The 22,116-nt window shown below is 44.0% G+C and overlaps 1 protein-coding gene across 1 annotated transcript in view; it reads right to left on the bottom strand.

Annotated features, from left to right (window-relative positions):
* Positions 1–22,116, bottom strand: part of GABRA2 (gamma-aminobutyric acid type A receptor subunit alpha2) — an 89,436-nt gene that overhangs the window by 28,490 nt on the left and 38,830 nt on the right. Inside the window, exon 3 of the mRNA XM_066631750.1 lies at positions 16,603–16,670. Within this exon, the coding sequence (XP_066487847.1) occupies positions 16,603–16,670 (68 nt within the window). The remainder of the gene's footprint in view (positions 1–16,602; positions 16,671–22,116) is intronic.

The raw sequence follows: 22,116 nt of genomic DNA, 5'->3' as shown, positions 1-22,116 counted from the left end.
AAAAGGAGTCAGACCAGCTTCAGATGATCTTTGGCATTCTTCAGTCAAGACAGATAATAGATTCTGTTTACAAGCTATGATTGACAGCCGAAACATGGCTTGTATCTGAGATTTCCATTTTAATATCTGTTTAGGAGGCCCAACTATATAGTGTTGTTGAATTGATAAATTAGAAGCCAAATCCTATTCCCCATCAAGCTATACCATGAGCCATGCCAGAAAGGTATGCGCTACATCCTGACTGGGGGGGGGGGTGCAATCTGAAGGCAAACAGAAGGTAAGAAAAAGAAATTTTTTACTTACCTCCATGTAAGCTCTCAGACCGCCTGTCTTCTCAGAAATATGCCATCCAAGAGAGAAAAGGGATGGGAATGTTTTAAAAAGGGGGATAAAATATGGCAAGCATGACTGCTGCCGGATCCACCCTTCTCTCCACCATCCCATCCCAGGTTCCTCTCCCCCAAATGCCCCATTCTTCCCTCTCTCTGCCTACAGCCCACCTCTGCTGCTGATTGGGATGAACCGCTGCCATATGACCAGCGCCACTCACTGTTTCCGGCAGCAGCCAAGTAGCACACAACTGCGAGTCACATTTTGTGATGCCGTAAGTCGGGCTGTGTTGCCAGAATGTGGATTCTGGCAGTGCAGCCCAATGATAGGACTGAGCTGTAATGCTATTTGTTGCAGGTTAGTTCCAGAATATACTACTGTAAAATGAAGTAAACCACCCATATAGTACCCCTTAGGCCAGTGGTTCCCAAACTGTAAACCTGGGTCCCCTAGGAGCCATGGAGACCAACCAGGGAAGCAGTGGAATCTTCACAAAAAAAACCCCACATCCCTGTACAATGTATAGGATTGAAGACCCTAACGGGGAGTCATGGCCAATGGCCCAGTAGGTCAAGGGACCCGCCAATTGAAAAAGTTTGAGAAACACTGCCTTAGGCCCTTGTGGCCCTCATTGGTTATCTTTAACATCATACAATGATATGGAGATTGTGGAGTTACTAGTATAGACTAGAGACTGAAAAGCAACAAGTGAGTGATCTGTAGTTATAATTCATAGAAAATATTCTCACTCCCTTAATTATTTGTCATTTTCTAAACTGGCATTAATGGACTTTGTTTACTGAAGAAGTGATCCTGTCCATTTTGTAAATATTTACTTACAAACGTGGCTGATTGACACGCATTCTTAAAAACACAATGGCTTTGCTTTATGCTTATCTTAATCATGAGGCAATTTAGTAATAAGCCTAATTTAGCTGTGCCTTGCTTTAGCTCCATAACTATTAATAACGTTACTATGAAGCTAGGTGTCAAAAACACATCTGTGAAGTTGCTTTACACAAGAACTGCTTTCAAAAAAAAAAAATTATTCAAAGCAGGCTCTTGTGTCTAGTATCTGAGCCTTTGGGATGCACATCTCACTCTTGTAATGAGATATATGCCTGAGTGAGATACACTTGGAAGAAATGGTGGGGCTGCCACAGTTCATTTCACTGATTCCTCACTTCTCTTGTGGAATAAATGCTGTTAGTGCCAGACAGCCACATAAAAGCTGTTATAGCTTTTATGTATAGCTATATATGCTATACATAAAGCTATGTACGTTTAACATGTAGAGCTGTTAAAAGCTCTACAACAGTAGTAGCAAGCAGGACCAGCAACAAAATAATGCATTTGTCTCTAACCGTAATATCCAACTCCAGGATACAATAAGCAGTTAAAGGCTCCAGAAGGCTAATTTCCTCCCCATTTCAATTCTACTGCTGATTTTTCCAGATAACATTTCAGCATTCTGTGGTGCTTGAGGCCACTGAGTGTGCTCAATCAGCAAGGCGCTATTTACGATTTTTACTCTTAATTTTTTTTCATTTAATTTAAAAACATATGTAGAGGAATATACCTACGAAATTCCTCAAGTATGTAGAAACTATCACCCTTTTTGGAAGGCCCTGTCCTGCTTCCAAATTAATAGGTATTTACGTGAATTTGCAGTTAGTATATACAAGTGGAACCTGCAACAAATGGTTCACTGGATTCCCAGATACGGGATGGGCTGGATATGATCTCTCTTTTGTCCAATCGCCATTTTCCTGTGTTTTTGTTTTTTTAATGACATCCAAACATTGTGTGTCAGCTGCTCTCAACCATACTCTTCGCTAATAGGCAGGTTATGCAAATCTGACTCTGAGTTTCTTTAGTGCCCCCTTTCTGCCTTTCTTCCTTCTCCTAGGGTCTGGAATGAGAACTGTCTCTAGAAAATTATTATATCTATTATTTTCTAGAAACCATTTTCATTCCAGCCCCAGGAGAAAGAAAAAAGGCAGAAGGGGGAACTAAAACTCAAAATCAGATTCAGCAATTTACCAAATTTAACAATTTACCAAATTTAGCAATTTACCACAACTATGGTTCAACAGCAATAGTATGTATGCCACCTCCCCCAAATAAAGGTTAGCAGGGAATTCCTCCGCTCCAGTTAGTAAAATGAATTTGGCATTTTCTGACCTCTCTATTCCCTCAATATTCCAAAAAATCATACACATTTGTAAGCTAACAGGACTCTTTTGGTTGTTGCTTTAGCTGACAAGCTTGTGTTTCCCTTGTTTTGGGAAATGGCTCTGCTTATTTCCAAGCCAAGGTGTTTTGGACTGTTTGTGATCTGTAGATCTCTAATTCAAACTGATCCCAGTTTTCCAACATAGGAGAGTATGCCCTTCATGAATCAGGTATAAACACACAGATGTCACATATGCTAATGATTATTTTAAATTGAATTTCTCTGACTGTTGCAGAAACGGACAAATTGGAGACTGTTAGCCAAATCTTTTGCCAGTCAGCTTTATTTATTTCTTCTTCCAAGTCCATTTCTCAAGCTGACATATGAGGGAAAATCTTACTTTTATGAGAAGTAAATTGTGATATAGCTGAAAGAGTAGTCCCTTCACACTCACTGTAATAAACTTTACCATTTTTAAAAACCTATTTAAAAGGACAGCTCAATGTGCTGTTGGTTTAAAAGATGCTGGAACGGTAAGTATTGATAAAAAGGTAGCTAAGGTTTTAGCTAGCTGAACTAAGTAGGAATATATCACAATTACAGAAGTAATAGGTGGTTTTATTTACATTGGCTCTTTTCCAGGGCCAGTGATGCTCCACAGTGTCCCAGGAGGACAAAGTGAGCCCAAGTGACTGCTTCAGTATCATTCATGCAGTGAAGATGTAACCACCAACTCCCAGGGAAAACAGAGCTCAGGAAAAGCACCCAGCTGGACTCTATTCTGACAGAAGGTGGGGTTTGACATGGAGAGGTGATTTAAGGGCAGAGATGGGGGCAGTTCAGATGGGGGGGGGAAGGACAGCAGAGACAGAGATGGAGAAAGAGGAAAAAAACACACATGGAGGATGAAAGGAGATAAAAGGATAGAAAGGGGACTAGAGGAAACAAGATGGGGAGGAGAAGGCAGCGGGGAGGCAGCCAGTGATAGCACAAAGGTGAATGCGGCCATATTAATTACCCCTGCTAATTGGGTAAGAGGCACTTTTTCAAGTGGGTGCTCCTTTTTTTTTAACAGGGGGAGAGTAACTGGCCCTCCTCACCCCAGCACTGTCTGTTCTAGTGGCTGTCTGCTGGTATTCATTTGCATCTTTTTAGATTGTGAGCCCTTTTGGGACAGGGAGCCATTTCGTTATTTGATTTTCTCTGTAAACTGCTTTGTGAACTTTTAGTTGAAAAGCGGTATATAAATACTGTTAATAATAATAATAATAATAATAATAATAATAATAATAATAATAATAATAATAATAATAATAATAATAATGAGTATTGAGAATAAGCAAAGAGGAGGAGAAACAGGAAAAGTGGAAAAAGCTGGTAGAAAGAGGGAGAAGGTAGAAAGGGGAGAAGAAAGTGATATGACTCCTGGGGAAACAAGGGGGCAGTCCTTGCTGCCTGGATATGGTTGATCCTTGGTGATTGGCTATTGTGCATCCCCTTCCCCCTGCGGACTTAACTTATGGTTACCCCATCAGCTGACTCAAGAAACCTCCTGTAAACCCTTAAAACAGTACAATTGGATCCACACGATCCCTGCTTCAACTGGCCACATCAAAGGGTGCAAGAATTTGCTATACATGTCCCAGTGAGGAAACTGGAGGGTGCACAAAGTCAGATGGAGGCAAGAAGACTAGGATGAGACCTTATATCAAGCAACTGGACTGTAACCAAGAGAGAATAAACAAACTGTCAGTATCATATTGGCTTCTTGTCTGTGCTTGTAGGTAGTCTATCTACTGTCAGCAGAGTTCAGCTATCATTCCCCAACCCATATGATGCACTGCGGAGGGGCAGGGCAGAGGGCAAGAAAGGATGCAGACCTGGGGTGTATCTGTGGCATTCACATGCATCAATATCATCCATCTCTCTTATCACCACGCCACCACTGCACGTCTCAGACTTGCACCTGCTAAACAGTAGGTGTAGACCTGAGGAGTCCCATGACAGCGATGTTCAATTGCCCTGAGGAGATCTTTCCAACTCCCCCCCCCCCCCATGGATGCAGCATGCACTCCATTGTTGCAGAATTGGTGGGGGAGATTTCAGTAGGATAGGGCTGTAAGTATTTGAAATAAGAAGGAAATCAATGTGATAACAAAGCTGAGAAACAGAAATGAAATAGAAATGAGGGTAAATTCAGTGACATTTCCATTAAGTAACCCCTCCAGGTATCAAGCAACTCAGTTGGGACATACAATACTACAAAGTCAAACTATGCTTATGTCCTAGAGGAGAATTTTGGGAGACTCTATTAAGAAAGGGGTAAAGGACTGCAATCCCTTGCTAAAAATAATTCACCTTCTCAAAACTGGTCAAGGATAGAGGGAAGCTGTTCAAAAAATTGAACTTGATACCAGTTGGGGTCATAAACTGATCCCAAAAGTACTTTCCTTAACATAACATTCTTTTAGTTACTTCTCTACTGTGGCATGATCTATTGTGGTCTACAGCATGTAGCGGAAGCCAAACTGGTGTTGCTGTATACTATGGGCCGGCCAATGATAGGATTGAGCCATTAACCATATCAGCTTCGCAGGATGGGAGCTGGCATTATATTACCTGGCCCAGTGCTAAGTAGAAGTGCTTCTTAGGTGCCTGAGAATAATTTGGGGTTATCGGCCAAATACTTGGACCCTTGTGTACCAGATCTTGGCTTCTGGAGAAGTGGCTATTTAGACCAACTGCTTAAATGTATATCATGGGTATATTTGAGGAGCAAAACCTCTTCACAATCAACTTGGTGACTAATATGACTGCTCCAGGTGCTTATTTTTATAAATATCAATTTTATCCTCTTTTGTTTTTCCTGAAATAAACTCTGGTTAAAGGAGATGTGCCTGCATTTTGCCTTAGAGTACAAGACTTTCTGAGTGACCTGCCTGCCCTCAGTTGTCAACCTGAAGTATAAAGGTCAATGGGATGAGGGGTGAAACGTGTAAGTACAAAGATGGGACCACTGCCAGGAGGCCACATTAAATACTGTATTTACACCAACTATAACCCAGATTTTTTTATGCTTGCCTAAAAGGCAAAAGGTTCTTTCTGATGCTTTATTCATTATATTTTATTCTTGTGAAGGAGCAGATAAATTGTTGATAAATTTTGTTTAGGACAGTGGTTCAGTTCTCTAATGTATCAGGGAGGGTTTGAGAGCCTGTAAGTCCTTGCAGAGGTGGGGGAGGCAGGTGCTTGCAGAGGCATCGCTCAGGGGACTGCAGGGGCTTGGCTGGACTCACCAGAGCCTCCTGCAGCCTCCCAGGGATGCGGGGAGCCCTGCGCAAGCATCTGCAGGGCTACCCATGTCTTCAAAAGTGAAAGTGCAGCAATCGCCCTCCACTTCTGGTTTTGCGGAGGTGGAGCGCAATCGCTCCACTTTCACTTCTAGAAGCCTGGGGAGCCCTGCAGACGCTCGCGCAGGGCTCCCCGCACCCCCAGGAGGCTGCAGGAGGCTCTGGTAAGTCCAGCCAAGCCCCTGCAGCTCCCTGAGTGACAAGATCCTGGGGATTACATCACTGCCTCCTCCCTGCCTCCTCACTGTCCCTGCCCCTTAAGGGGGAGAGGCCAGGGCCCTCAGGCTGGGGCATCGTGACACCCCAGTTTGAAAACCACTGGTTTAGGAGAATCATCTACTCTCAGTTCTAAGCTTCCCAGTGCCTACTGGAGCAGTGTTGCCAAAATGGTTACCTCTGCATCCAGTGGGTGCCAGGAAGCAGTTGGAGGTCTCTTGGAGGAAGGGGACTTTTTCCGCTTCCCCGGGTAAAGCCCCAAGCACCACATTGGAGTTTCTCATGTCTGTGTCGGCTATTTTGCTGGTGCAGACTTGAGAGACTCTGCTTCAGGCCAGAAGGAGTTCTGGATTCGGTGGAGCACATCCTGCCACCCTCCCTCCTGCTCACTTCCTCCCCCCTGCCCTAGAACGCTTCCCCCCTGCCCCAACAAACCTCTCTGCCACCTGGAGCTCATCCCTTGCTCTCTTGCTCCAGACGGCGTACGGCAGGCTTGCGGCTGGCGCTGGGCTCAACATGGACTGGCAATGCGCCTGCACCAACACTGACCCTCCTATTGACTGAGGTCCATCAGGATGCAAGATAGGTATACTCCCACCTCACATTCCAACAGGCATCTGATGCCATGAGAGGACAGGATCTTCATTAACAGTGCTATGCTGGAGGTTTTGGGGCATGGGATGCAGACTCCTTGCATGCCCTAGGAGTGACGCGGGAGTCCCCTAGGAAACCACATCCCATGCCTGTGGTATCTGCAGAAAAGTGGTAGTGGTTACCCACAGGAATGTAGTGTGGAGGATTATCAAAGCCCTAGAAAATTCCCAAACTATACTAAACCCTACCTTGCATGCCCTGAACCTTCCGTTCAAGGAAGAGGAGCAGTTTTGACCAAAGCTGCCCTACCACCTAGAACCAACTGGGTACTGGGCTGCCTCACCAAGGTTTTTTTAAAAAAATGCTGGCTCACGCTGTTCACTTGCCCCCCTCTGCCCTATCCTATCTTTATAGTGGCAACAGCAGTGTTTCATCTGCTGCTGCTGCTGCTTTTGTTGCCCTATGTGCACATCTGCCATTGCCTTCTGCCACCCCCACTCTTGCAAACGGAAAAGAGTAGTAGGGAAAGGCAAAAGAGGAGTGGAGTGGCCTGCTGAGCAGGAGGGAGCAGTGGAGGTCTGTGTGATACACTGATTCATTCTATATCATGTATAGACTGGTGCTTATCCAAAGAATCCGCAGTTACCATGGGACTGGAAACACACTAGAACTAGAGTTTCAAAAAATTCAATGTATGATGGACTTCACAGTCAAAACGCATTAGACAGCATCACACATGGCAAATGCAGTGTTTAATACACACTGGGGGAAACTGCTTAAATTCACTCTTCTTTGCCCATATTTTAAGAAAATTACAATACATTTTTCTTACTGAAGATTCTGCAATCGGCTACTTTAAATTAGAATTCAATGCTATATTTTTTTTTCTTTAATTACGGTGATTAACCATTCAGAGTTATTGTGTTGTGTTGTATTTCTGTCAGAGAGGGTAGATTTCTTTTTAATTTTTTTTTAAGTGAACGCAGCTTTTCCTCTTAGGCTAATGTCACAATAAATTTACATCACCGGCCTCTTTGTAATTCTTTAGGGCTTTTCATCACAACACTGAGCTTACACATTTCATCAAAACAGCCATGAGACAGCTGAAATTCCAAAGGTGCAATCTGCTTTATCCTTGCACACTGACTTCCTTTTGTTAGTGTCCATTATTTTACATGAAAATAATCTTGTCAACCTTCACCTCTGAACCCAAACATTACTGCAAAAGCACTTATCTAAACTTGTAAAGTAGCTATTAAAGTGGGGTGGAAAAAGACCTCATTTGTTTTGAAAGCATCTGAAGGTCAAACTTCATGCAACTCCAAGTAAAAAAGGCCTGATGTGCCCTTCTCCTGTACAGAATGCCTACAAAAGGAGGGCACTTTGAAGTGAGGGAGTGGAGGGAAAAGAGACCTTGACATTTCCCCTGCAAGTCATTTTTCCCCAAACTCCACCACACTCACCGAGCTCCTTTTACACCTGCAAGGTTTCAGATCTGTGTTTGCAAAGCAAAGTTGGTACTAGAATACTGATGGGGAGGTGAAACTATCCGAGGCATATGGGGCTTTGTTACATTCCCTGAACATTTCAGTGTTCAGTGGAGTCTGCCCTTGATGAAAAGGATCTCTTTAGGGCTTCAGGCTGGTGGATTAATAAAAACAGCCTTCACTATAGGCATGAGGCAAGAGAGTATGTCAGCTAATATGGAGCCCAATCTGCATCTCATTTAAAATAGATTTACAGCCCAGTCCTATCTTGTGTTGGAACACGCAGGCCACCTGGCCTGCACTGTATCCAGCGCAGGGTTGGAACTGGCTGTGGCACAACCCAGGGCAAGGGGAATCAATTCTCCTTCCCCTAGGTAACACAGGAGTGGCCTGAATGGGGCTACTTGAATCGAACCTAAAGAGGTGGCACAGATCCAAATAGCTTGGCCCTAGGCTGGGCCATCTGGGAGGGGGGTTAGGATTTGGCCTAAGTGCCAGATCCTGGCTCCACTCCTCTCCTGGGTTGCCCACAAGCCTTCCTGCCGCCCACCCTCCCCCACCTGAGAACCCCCCCGCAATGCCTCCCCCTGCCCTCCCCAAACCCCATGCCAGCAGCCCATTGTCGATGCATACTTACCCACCACCAGCACTGCGAAGGTCACATTCAGCCTACCAACTCCATCAGTGGCGCACTTTTGCAATACCAGGAGACTGATGTAGGGGACTTGCACAGACCTATGGATTGTGCCCTTAAGCTTACTGGAGCATGTCTGTTCGAGGACTAATCTGAGTCTTCGATAATGCTATCCTTGTTTTGCCCCTTCTTTCCTTTGTACAATATATGCCTATAGCAGCTAAAAAATGAAGCCCAGCAAAGATGTCAAGCATCAAGCAAAGTGGTACAATGCTATCTTAAAGCCCAATGCTATCCAGGATTGGTCTGTTGGGAGGAGAGCATAGTAGCCATTCTGCAAACACTGCCACAAGAGGCAGCAGCACTACAGCTTCACCACTGGACCTCACACTCATTCGACTCAGTAAGTTAGCAGTGGGGATTGGAGTGGGCAGGGAGGGAAAGTGAGTGGGAGGATTGGGTATGTAACTGAGGGGGGGGAGGAACTGGGGCAAGGAGGAGGTGGAAGGGGGTGGATCTGGTGGCAATGGCACACACCAGATCTTATCCTATCCATTTCAAACTTCCCCATCACTTTTCTGTTCTCAGGCAAAAGAGGTGGAGTATGTCTGAAGAGAGCCATAGGTGGCCCTAGGGCTCACACGGAGGTAAGCATAAAAGTTGTATACTTATCTCTCATTTACCTTTAAGTCCTACCACCCCCACTCTGGATGCAGCACATGCCTTTCTGGCTGCTGGCGAGGGAAAGAACTCATGCCAAATATAACTGAACTCTTCTTGCTTCCTCCTGCCCCGACCAACTATTTTCCTTAAGGAAACCCTCAGTGTATGATTCAACATACACTGAATCTTACACTCTTACACTCTTGCGATACAAGGACATCTGCAAGAGGGATCTGAAGGCCTTAGGAGTGGGCCTCAACAAGTGGGAAACCCTGGCCTCTGAGCGGCCCACTTGGAGGCAGGCTGTGCAGCATGGCCTTTCCCAGTTTGAAGAGACACTTGGCCAACAGTCTGAGGCAAAGAGGCAAAGAAGGAAGGCCCATAGCCAGGGAGACAGACCAGGGACAGACTGCACTTGCTCCCAGTGTGGAAGGGATTGTCACTCCCGAATTGGCCTTTTCAGCCACACTAGAGGCTGTTCCAGAACCACCATTCAGATACCATAGTCTTTCGGGACTGAAGGTTGCCAACTACTATGATTCAACAGGGAAGAGGATTCCATGAGCCTCTGAGATCAGTACCATTGCAGAAAGAGCCCACAACCAAGAAGTGTAAATGCAACATTGTATTGGCAACCTTCAGTCTCGAAAGACTATGGTATCGCGCTCTGAAAGGTGGTTCTGGCACAGCGTCTAGTGTGGCTGAAAAGGCCAATCCGGGAGTGACAATCCCTTCCACACCGGGAGCAAGTGCAGTCTGTCCCTGGTCTGTCTCCCTGGCTATGGGCCTTCCAGTACAAATAAATGTGTATATGTATTTGCCAGGTAGCGTATACCCTGGAAAAAACACTCTGAAATTTTTAATTTCTTTTGGAAATTTCTGCACCATCTTTCCCTGGGCTACAAGCCTGGCACTCTAGGTCAGTGGTCCTCAACTAGTTGTACTCGTACCACCAGTCGTGCTCCGGGCAGTGTTGGGTGGTATGCACAGCACCCACTGCCCAGCAGTGAGATTGGGACAGGAGTTTCCAATGGCGAGAACTGGCAGGCAGAGCTCTAGCGTGCAAGATTCTTGCAATTCGAGTGCAAGAAAAAGCTCTCCTGCCCACCCTGAGCCTCTTATGTCTTTGGAAGCTCATGTCGCTATCACCAAACCCAGAAGTAACTGGTGATGACGTCATTGCCAGTTACTTCTGGCGGTACCTCCGAGGACAGCACGATGGCAAGTGATATGTCAGGGGAGCAGCGTTGAAAAAAACACTGCTCTAGATGATGTTTAATAATATAAATTATAAAATATAAAAGTATGCAAGTAAATGAAATCTGGAACCATCTACTTACACGCACTTTCACTTCCCCCTTTCTACTTGTGGCACATCTGAGTGAGGATTGTGTTGACCACCATTACCCACCAGGCCATTCCACTGAGCCACCCAACTCACTTCACCCATTCACATACAACAGTGTCACGATAAAATGTTGAACAGCATGTTCACCCTACATATAAAAGGCAGATCCTGGGTTTCTTCCATCGCTTTGCTACTTTCTACTGCAACTAAGCAATAGAAACCCAGGGGTGGGAAAGGCAGATGAAGCAGTAGAGACAGATAGGACTGGGCTCAGCCTTCACTGGTACTCTCCAAGTTCCATGGGACAAAGTAGAGTAAGCGACAGTGGTGGCCTTAGGAACTGGGGGAGCCCAAGTGGAAACAATGTTTCATTTTTTTGTGGGGCCCAATTGGAAATATTTTTGCAGGGCTTCAGGTTCACAGCCAAGGTCTGCAGAATCTTAGAGCTATAAAAAAAATTGTTACAGATTTAATATCACTATGGTAGAACGGAAAGTAATCAAAATATGCATGTGAATTAATAGACCAAATGGATCTAAGCACACTTTAATATGCAACTGCATACAAGATTACCCTAATGTGCTGCCCCCTTGGGCACGGTGCCCGATTGGGAGCAATTGGTCTGACTGGCTTAAAGCTGCCCTGGTAAGCAAGTCACAATTTGCTACATAACTGAGGGGGGGGGGAACCCAGCCATGACAGGTATGAAGGTGCTTTGCTATGGAATACAACAACCCTTTTCTGTTCCCATCACTTGTTACCACAGGCATATTCTTTGCGGAAAACTCTGAAGAGTTATAGGAATAATTCAAACAAGGCAAAAAATAATATGAGTGTTCAGCTTCAGTAATGCAGGTCAAATTTGGTCATGCAGTAATGCAGGTCAAATGCAATGCTCAAAATTGGAAGACTATAAACATACCCTCGATAGAAGAATGGTGGACAAAACTTATGAACTTTGCAGAGATGGACAAACTCACAACTTTACTTAAGGAGAACTCAACAAAAAACTTCTTGAAAAATTGGAAACCAATTATTGACTTTTTGAAACAGAAAGAAAACAATGATTTGATGTATTATGGATTTGAAGATTGGTTTTGAAGGATTAGATAGTGGTATAGACTACCATTTGTTAATGTTTGGACTGTATGTATCTAAAATATAACTAGTAGGAATTTTTTGGCTTCGCTCTTGCTACACCATTAGAATATTGTTTATATATTTGTTTATGTATTTTATGTTTATTATAGTTAAATAAATAAATAAATAAATAAAAAGCTGGGGGGGAAGTAATGCAGGTCAGACTATATTTCCTTTTTTATTTTGTGTTAACATTTGTATGTTGGTTTCTTCACAGCAGTATACAACAGGACTTGTGAGGTAGATTTAGCTGACAGGCAGCAGGTTTACCCAAAGCCACCTTGGTAACTTTGTAAATGGGAACTTGAATCTGTATTTCTCACCACCAAGCATGAAACAAGCAATGAATAGTCAGCTAAGCAGGGAGGAAGTTCAGACACTACCAAATAACAATTCCTTGCTAATAAAAAATAAATACCCCCCCCCCAAAAAAAAACTGCCAAGAAAAACCAAACAACATTCCCTCACACCACAAAATATTTATTTTTCCAGCTAAGAAATGAAACAAGGCATGTACATCCTATTTTTAAATTTGTTTTGGTGTGCCAATCTACCTGTGAAGTACTCAGGAAACCTCTCAGTAATGATTTTCTTTTAGAAGCATGGGATATGTAATTTTATTTGTCCTTGTACATAATCATTTGAAGTTGGCAATATGCACTTTAAAATAAAGAAAGCATGTGCTAGTTCATGTGAACTCTGGGCATTAGTAAACACTTTTATATAGCTGACTACTTATCTGCAAAGCAGACCTGCAGCTAATGGCTGAAGCTGTCATTTTGGGGCACAGTTTTTCATTTCCATAAGGGCTCTCTAGAGAGCTATCGTTTTTGTAAACGCTAAATAGGATTCCGTTCTCCATTGCTGTGGGTCTTATGTTCCCATTTACACCCAAGCAAAGCATGTGTGAAATGCTGCCAAGTGAATTCTCCACTTCCCTCTCCTGATTTCTAAAATGCATTTCACACTTGCATGTCCTGCAGTAGCAAATTGAGCCCATGATACCCAGTTAATAAAATAATGAGTCTATTAAAGTAAGCCGTAATGCTTTGTGTCACATGGGGGAAATCCTGCTATTCACTTGAGCAATTTGCCATATTTAATCATTTTGCATCAGCTAAACTTTACGTATGCTCTATAGCCAGTTGTCTTTTTGCAGTGTCTTATTAAATTCAGCATATGCTATTTCAGCAGAGACTGGGGCATTAAGCAAGAAACCTTCTAATAATAAAAAGTGACTTGGACAAATTCAAATGCTGTATCATTTAATGCTGCTCAGATGACAAAAAATGTGGAACTGTTATAATGATGCTGACATTTCTTATTTTTATTTCTGTTAAAGAAGAGCCCGTTTTGACTGTAACCAAGGCATTACAGCCAGAGGTTCCTAAACTAAGGTGTTGTGATGCCCCAGCCAGGAAACCTCTGTTGCTAACCCCTTAAGAGTGGGGTGACAGAGATGGCAACTTTGCAATTGCCATGATGCTGCTGCCACAGGGGAGGAAAAGGTTTTTTTTAATTAACATACCCGGGATGCTATGGCTCTCCAGAGAGTCCAGCGAGCCCGTGACCCCCTCTGCAGGCCTCACCACAACTCTAAACTGCTGTAAATAGAGATAAAAGCCACTTCTGGTTTTTAAAAAATACCCTCAAAGAGCTCAGCTCCCACAATTTGCAAGGTAGGTGCTAATTGCCCTGCAATCAGCTGAGCTCCTTCAGTGTGCAAGGAATAGAGTTCCTGCAAGCATGTATGTAAATATAGGGAGATAAATGTTTGAGCACGTTTTGACTGGTTATTATTACTGGTAAATAAATAAATTATTTCTTTCTAGAGCTCCTTTTAAAAAAACATCATAAACCTTGATGGGTCCCAATAGACTGAAAAACTGGATCCCGCCACAGATTTAATGTACAATAACAAATACAACATGTTCCAAAATTCAACCAAAAAAGGTGGAACAAGAAAAATAAAAAGTGTGTGGGGAACATAGTAAAAGGGATATGAGTCATACTATAGCAGGGAAGGAGGTAAAATACGTTTCTTATGCAGACTGTTAAGTCTATTCATAGCTAGATCTTTGATCAACTTAAAATAAACACTGAAGAGCAATTAAGGTGTAAATACTTTCAATATAAACACAAAGAAATGTGAAGCTAAATGTCCTTTTGATCCCTTGAACATCCATATGTGGCCAAATAGCAAATTCAGATAACACATCTGCAACAGATGGTGAGACGCCAAGTTTACCAACTGACAAGATAATTTTATTTATGCAATGAAGCTCCCAAGATAACAAATTGCTAGCAAGCAACGTATCAATTCAACTGGTGCTTTTGTTCTGATCCTGAAAAGTTACTTTGTAAAGCCATTTCCCTTCTTGGTAATTCTAGCCATTAGTTAACCAAGCAAAGTATTCTGTCCTTATAGCAAAGACTTTCAAGATAAGATGCTGCACATCTAATTCTTTTTGCTAATAATGGTCTGTTTGTGTATTGATGAGGTGCACTGTCTAGCATTCATGGTTCTAGCAGCATGTTCAATTAAATCCTTAACCAAGTACAAAATTAATTTTAGCTTGGGCATGATCCCCATGGGAAGAGTTTTACAACTGGCCTGTTATCATGGACCCCATGATAACATCCTCCTCCAAATGCCAGGTTGCAGTTTACTTGAAAGGCATGTCCTAAGCTGCCTGCAGGGTCTTCAGCCTTCAGCTACGCCTGACAGACTATGCTGCTGTAATTGGATTCTGTGAGTCAGACACTGGGTCAGACTTGAGTTTTTTTTTTCTCTGAGGTTGAAAGAGTAATTACTACTGGAAAAAAATCCATAAGTGCTACCGTGGTACCATGAACTCATACCATGTCCTGAATTGATTTCAGGCCCTTGTTGCACTAAACATTTTTACTTACAGTTTCACTTGTAAGGAAATGAAACAATGAGGTTGTATGCTTTCTGGTAAGGTAGAAGGCCACTGTTACTCTCACACTTCATGAAATTTTTCAGGAAGTACATTTGTTCTTCTTCCCCCACTCCCTGAATTGATCACAACCAAGAACACATGTTCCATCCCTCTGAAGCATCTTTAATGCTGGGTTATGCCAACTTTGCTACTACTGTGGTTGGCAATCAGTATCATGGATCAGAGACAGTTGTCTGCATTTTGAGAATGGCCATCAAAATACAGAAGTTAGGCTTCTCACATTTAGGACAGTCTCAGAGGTCCAGGCCTCATAAAACTTTCCTCAGCAGCTCACCTGCATTGATATTTAGTACAAAATTTTGGTGGCCACAGTCCCTCACCTCTCAAAATGGAATATTTACATGCTCAAGAGTCCCATTTCCACAGAACTAGAAGGCTGCAATCTACACACTGGCTGGTAAATTCCAACATACCCAGACCTCCACCACAACCAGTTTAGGTAACCAAGCAGCAGACTCTCTCTTCCCGAGGCAAGCTCTGTCTCTAACTCATTCCTTTCTTTCCCCCCCATCTTCTCTGCCATTTCTCTCTCTCTCCCTCTCCCCCCCCCTTTATTCCTCTCTGCCACACCCATGCTATTGTTATGTCATAGTTAGAGGTGTTTGTTTCTTGTGAATAAGGCAGGATTACAACCTAAATCTTACTGAACACAACAGGCTTACTTCTGAGTAAAGTGAATAATGCTATTTTCAAACACTTCTAGTCATAGTATGCTAGGGCAGCGGTTCCCATACTGGTGGGTTGTGATGCACCAGGGAACCTGAAAATGGGCCATGCCCCCTTAAGTCGTCCAGGAATGGGTCTCTGGTGGTGCCACATAGTTCATGGCACTGTGGGGACCCAGGGGCATTTTCCTGCACCCAAGGGCATCCTGAAGCCTCCTGAACAGTATTGGAGGCTTGCAGCCTCCTCTGCAACCCTCTGCATGGGTGCATTGAGCTCCAGTCTGCTATCGGAGCTCACTTCTGGTTTGAGCAATCACAAACCAGCTCCAATAGCAGTTCGGAGCTCAGTGCAGCCACGCAGAGGAGTTTGGAAACTAGTATCCTAGGGTCAACTAGATGGCTTCTCAAAACAGGGAAGACTAGTGGGTATGGCAGTCTACAACAATGGCATCACTGCATACCTTCAAATTTCACCCCTAAAGCACCCCTTTGCTCCCAAGCTCTGCCAGGTCTCAGTGGCCACAACTGAAAACTAGATCAGCCAATGAGGAGCAGAGCATGGATACTCCAGGTGCCAGTTGACTTTATTTTTGGCATGGTACCTGTCCCTGAAATTCAGAGAATTCTGATGACCAGATCCCAAGGCCATGAACTGGCAACTCTTTCCATTGCTATCCAAAAATGAATTCCTTAGGAAATAAAATGGTGGAAGCATATATTTTCTAGATCTCTGATGAGAAAGAAACGCTTTTATCTTAAAGTAGGTTGTCATGTTCCAAAACACAGAAAGAAGCAGAAAGTTTGGCTTCCTAGTTGCAGCTGTTCTAAAAAATTGAAAGGGACACAGAATTCTCAAAAACCATCAGAAACTAAATAATAATTGTCTCACAATTGCTAATGGTGATATAATTCCAATTCCAGATACCAGCTGAACAAACATGCGAATAAACGTGAAAGTTTATAGTACAACATATCATTAAACATATATAAAAAGTTATTGACTCAGGAGACTCACCATGTCTGTATCGGAAACTGGTCCAAAACTGGTCACATAGATGTTTGTGAAGACTTCAGTTGTACTGTCTGTTATAAGAAAGGAAAAATAGTGTGAGGAAGTGCTTCCCCCCATTTTGTATGCTCCTTATAAATATGCTGAGAGGAATCCTAAAGAACATTTTCTTCAGAAAATACAATAGCAGTTGTTACTTGCAGTTCAGCCTTTGAGCTCACAGCTGTGAGCAACTTCTTCATCACCAATAGCCTTTATAGGAACACATTCTGAACATAGTTCTAACTAAAACTTTCTGTACGCTGAATGTTTTCTACTTGAATTTTATTGTTATGTATTTTATGGCTGTGTACTTATGATTTTATTGATAAATGCATAAAAATACATAATGATAAATAAATTAATACATAATAAACATTCTTTATTGTGAATTTTGATCACTGCCTTGAGCTTCTGGAAAGGCAGGATATAAATCTCATACAATCCAACCCTAACATGTGCTGAAACAGGCAGGCTGGCTGGGCAGCATCCAGCACAGAGTCAGAAGTGGACCTCGCACAACTCAGAATAAGAACATAAGAACAGCCCCACTGGATCAGGCCATAGGCCCATCTAGTCCAGCTTCCTGTATCTCACAGCGGCCCACCAAATGCCCCAGGGAGCACACCAGATAACAAGAGACCTCATCCTGGTGCCCTCCCTTGCATTGGCAGTCTGACATAGCCCATTTCTCAGGAGGTTGCACATACACATCATGGCTTGTAACCCATAATGGATTTTTCCTCCAGAAATTTGTCCAATCCCCTTCTAAAGGCATCCAGGCCAGATGCTGTCACCACATCCTGCAGCAAGGAGTTCCACAGACCGACCACACGCTGAGTAAAGAAATATTTTTTTTTGTCTGTCCTAACCCTCCCAACACTCAATTTTAGTGGATGTCCCCTGGTTCTGGTGTTATTGAGAGTGTAAAGAGCATCTCTCTATCCACTTTATCCTTCCCATGCATAATTTTGTATGTCTCAATCATGTCCCCCCTCAGGCGCCTCTTTTCTAGGCTGAAGAGGCCCAAACGCCATAGCCTTTCCTCATAAGGAAGGTGCCCCAGCCCAGTAATCATCTTGGTTGCTCTCTTTTGCACCTTTTCCATTTCTACTATGTCCTTTTTGAGATGTGGTGACCAGAACTGGACACAATACTCCAGGTGTGGCGTTACCATCAATTTGTACAATGGCATTATAATATTAGCCGTTTTGTTCTCAATATCTTTTCTAATGATCCCAAGCATAGAATTGGCCTTCTTTACTGCCGCCGCACATTGGGTTGACACTTTCATCGACCTGTCCACCACCACCCCAAGATCTCTCTCCTGATCTGTCACAGACAGCTCAGAACCCATTAGCCTATATGTGAAGTTTTGATTTTTTGCCCCAATGTGCATGCTGTTGTTTTAAGCAGCCTCCATGCAATCTGGAGAGATTGGACTCTTTTTACCTTCCCTTTCAACCTCCTTCTAACCAGCCTCCTCATTTGAGGGAAGTCCGCCCGCCGGAAGTCAAGGGTTTTTGTGAGAGATCTGCCCGGTATTCTTCCCCCAACGTGCATGTCGAAACGGATCACAGCATGATCACTGTTCCCCAACAGCTCCATAACACTGACATCTCTAACCAGGTCCTGAGTACCGCACAATATTAAATCCAGAGTCACTTGTCCTCTGGTGGGCTCCATGACTAGCTGCTCTAAGGCACAATCATTTAGCATGTCAAGGAATCCGGTCTCCTTTTCGTGACCAGAACACAAATTGACCCAGACAATATGAGGATAATTGAAGTCCCCCATGATTACAACCCTGTCCCTCCTTGTCACCTCCCTGATCTGTCTCCTCATTTCAAGGTCCCCTTCCGTTTTCTGGTCTGGAGGACGACAGTACGCCCCCAGTATTACATCGCTCCACAGGCTTGGTAATTTAACCCATAGAGATTCTACGGTGGAGTCGGACCCACCTTCAGTCTCTACTTTGCTGGATTCTATCCCTTCCTTAACATAAATGGCTACCCCACCTCCAACATGCCCCTCCCTGTCCCTCCTGTATATAGCCCGGGATTGCGGTATCCCACTGATTATCTGCATTCCACCAGGTTTCCGTTATGCCCACTATGTCAATGTTTTCCCTAGTCACCAAACTTTCCAGTTCTCCCATCTTTGCTCGGAGACTTCGGGCATTTGCATAAAAGCATTTGTACATGGAATGCCCCAGGATGGGCTGCTTATTCGCTCCTTTGTCTCTGCATCCTCTCATTGTGCCAAACCGTCTATCACATCCCATCACGCTACCATTCCCAATATCTTCTCCTACTCTGCCTTTGTCTTGTTGTTCTCTAACCTCCCTATCCTCATTCCATAGGGATGAGGAATGCCAAACCGGATGCTCCTTGGCTCATGTCGACCTTCCCCCAGGGATCAGTTTAAAAGTTGCTCTGCCACCTTTTTAATGTTATGCGCCAGCAGTCTGGTTCCAATCTGGTTCAAGTGATGCCCATCCCTCTTGTACAGGCCCCTCTTGTCCCAAAACGTTCCCCAGTGCCTAACGAATCCCTCCTCCCTACACCACCGTCTCATCCACGCATTGAGACCCCTGATCTCTGCCTGCCTAGCTGGCCCTGCACGTGGAACAGGTAGCACTTCAGAAAACGCTACCTTTGAGGTCCTGGCTTTCAACTTCCTACTTAATAGCCTAAATTTGGCCTCCAGGACCTCCTGGCTAAACTTGCCCATGTTGTTGGTGCCGACATGCACCACAACCGCTACCTCCTCCCCAGCAATGTCTACCAGCCTGTCTCGACAAGAAGTGATGTCCACAACCTTCGCACCAGGCAGGCAAGTCTCCATGCGGTCCTCACATCCGTCGCAAACCCCCCTCTCTATCTAATAATCGAATCCCCCACTACAAGAAGCCCCCGACTCCCCTCCCGCCGAGGAGTATCCCGAGTGCATTCGGATAGGGGCTCATCCCCTGGAGAAGGGGTCCCCTCTAAGGGATTGTTTCCCTCCTCTCCAGGATGACGTCCTCCAGCCCCGAGACTTCCCACCCGGGCAGCTGAGGAGCTGCATGCCTGAGGTTGGGATGAAGCCTGATTGTCCCCGGAAGTCTCCCCTCAGTCCTTCTCTGCCTGCCTCTGCTTCTCCAGGTCGGCCACCAAGGCTTCAAGGGAGCAGACGCGTTCCCTGAGACCCTGGAGCTCCTTGCACCGAGGACACACCCATGACTTATGTCCCAGAGGCATACAGTCATACATGTTACACTCGATGCAAAACACTGGATAGCCCCCGCCCTGCTGCTGGCTATCTGACTGCATAGCTTTTTTTGTTGTTTTTATTTAGGGGTACTTAAAAAACCCTACACTGGTTTGCTGTCCTCTTCTCAAGGGAAGAGAAGGGCGGTAGCTGGGGCCCTGGCTTCCCTGCTCTGCTGCTGAACTCGCCCAGATGCTAAACTCATGGTGCCTTACCTGGCACTTTGTTCCTAGAGGCACTGGGTGTCCCAGAGGCCATGTGCGCTACTGCAGAGAGATTGCAGACTGCTGGGCCCTACTGCCAGGCGAGTGCCAGGCGAGCGGGGAGAGGGCGGAGGGAGGTTTCCCGGGGGCAGGCAGGCGGGACTGGTGGAAAGACAATCCACCGGATCCAAAGCCTCCATGTCAGGCTCACCACCCGACACAGAGGCACTTGATTTACCACCAACCTTTTCATTGGCGGTGAATCAAGTAGCCCCATTGCAGGGCTACTCTGTTTACCCGGGGGAAGGGGACAAAAGTCCCCTTCTCCCAAGAAGCTGCCGGCGGCTGCCCAAAGTGCAAAGGATTCGGCGGCAGACATTTTCAGTGCCGCCGCAGCCCTGCACCCTTCTCAGGATTAGGCTGTAAGAGACCTCTGGTCCTACCCTAAGCCTAGGTAGCACTGAATTATGCAGTGGCTTCACTAGGATAGTATGAGGGGTGCAGACCACACTGGGTGAAGCACTCAAGGGTGTGTGTGACACCACTACTGACCAAAATTTTGAAAATCTTCGTAGTTTTCAATAATGCCATCATACTATATATCATTTGATGTATAATTTAATGCAAAATGCAACAAAACAAACCACAGTGAAATATCTGTAATCTATCAAAAGATACAGCCAAATAACCAAAAAAGGAAAACAACTTTTCCTTTCCATATAACAAAACACAGCAAATCCCTTCCCATATTGCAATCTGAAGTGACATAGTCCAGAATTCTACCATCCTGGTCTCTCACCTCATTCTGAGTAACACATAAATCACCTCAAAGTGCTGTGAACGGGAGGATGTGCATAGGAGTAAAAAGGGAAATGGATACACTAAAAGGATTGCATTTTCTAAAAACGTGGACTTTGTTTCTGTATTTATTTAACAAAGTTCACAATAGTGCACTAAACCAATGCTGTGGATTGGTATATCTGGAAATTTTAGGATGTACTTTGGACTGAACTGAGTTAGAGCATGGGACTAAAGCCTGGATGTGGAAGATTCACACATGCTGAAGAGCTGTATCAATGCATCTTGGCAGATAGCATAAGGGTCCAATGCACCACTAGTGCAAGGGGGCGATGCCACTAGTGGACAAAATTTTGGAAAATTTGTATTTATGAATCATACCATCATGTTGTATATCAATGGAAAGGTAATGTCATGCAGAATGCAATGAAACAAACCTTGTTGAAGTATCTGTATTCTATCAAACATTATGGACAATAAACCAGAAAAAACACAACTGCCTTATGTAACAAAAAGTAGATTTTCTTTAACTCAAAACTGACCAATGAGACTGATCGTTCTGAGAGCCAATGAAATATTATTATGAGACAGCAGGGGACCAATCAGTATGAGTTAGCTCTCATTTCCATGCATCAGAACTAATGCTAGAACTCTTATTCAGTTGTGTGAGTGTCATAAAGTTGGCCACTGGTTTTTTTGTTGGTTACAGAGTTGTTGGGTGACCTGTAGTGTTATATATTAAAATAAACAAACAAACAAACAAACAAACAAACAAACAAACAAACAAACAAACAAACAAACAAAGCTAATTTGGGTGACACCAACCCTAGTGATGCTACTGCATTTTGGTTGTGCATATGATATTGTAATTTATTCTGTATGATCTGGTATGGGATGTGGTCCATCATGGGGATGACACAATGAGGTATTGCACCAGGTGACGAAAAACCTAGTGATGCCTCTGGGTTTATGCAATATGAAAAAAGTGCTACTGCCTTATTAAAGAACAATTGTAGAACAATTCCCTAACATGGATACGGACAACACAAACTGTTCAACAGTAGAGTCCTTTCTGCACAAACTATATAAAACCATTTCCAAAAATGCAAAGATTTTATTATTATTTGCTGCACATCATATGGAACCACACAAATATATACTGTAAGTATACAGACTTTCTATCACCTACGCAAGACTCAACAGAACAAACCTTTATAAAACAGGCATC

Source organism: Tiliqua scincoides, chromosome 6, assembly GCF_035046505.1.
Source record: "Tiliqua scincoides isolate rTilSci1 chromosome 6, rTilSci1.hap2, whole genome shotgun sequence".
NCBI lineage: Eukaryota > Metazoa > Chordata > Lepidosauria > Squamata > Scincidae > Tiliqua > Tiliqua scincoides.
The sequence above is the reverse complement of the archived record's forward strand: the minus strand, read 5'-3'. Positions and strand labels throughout refer to the sequence as shown.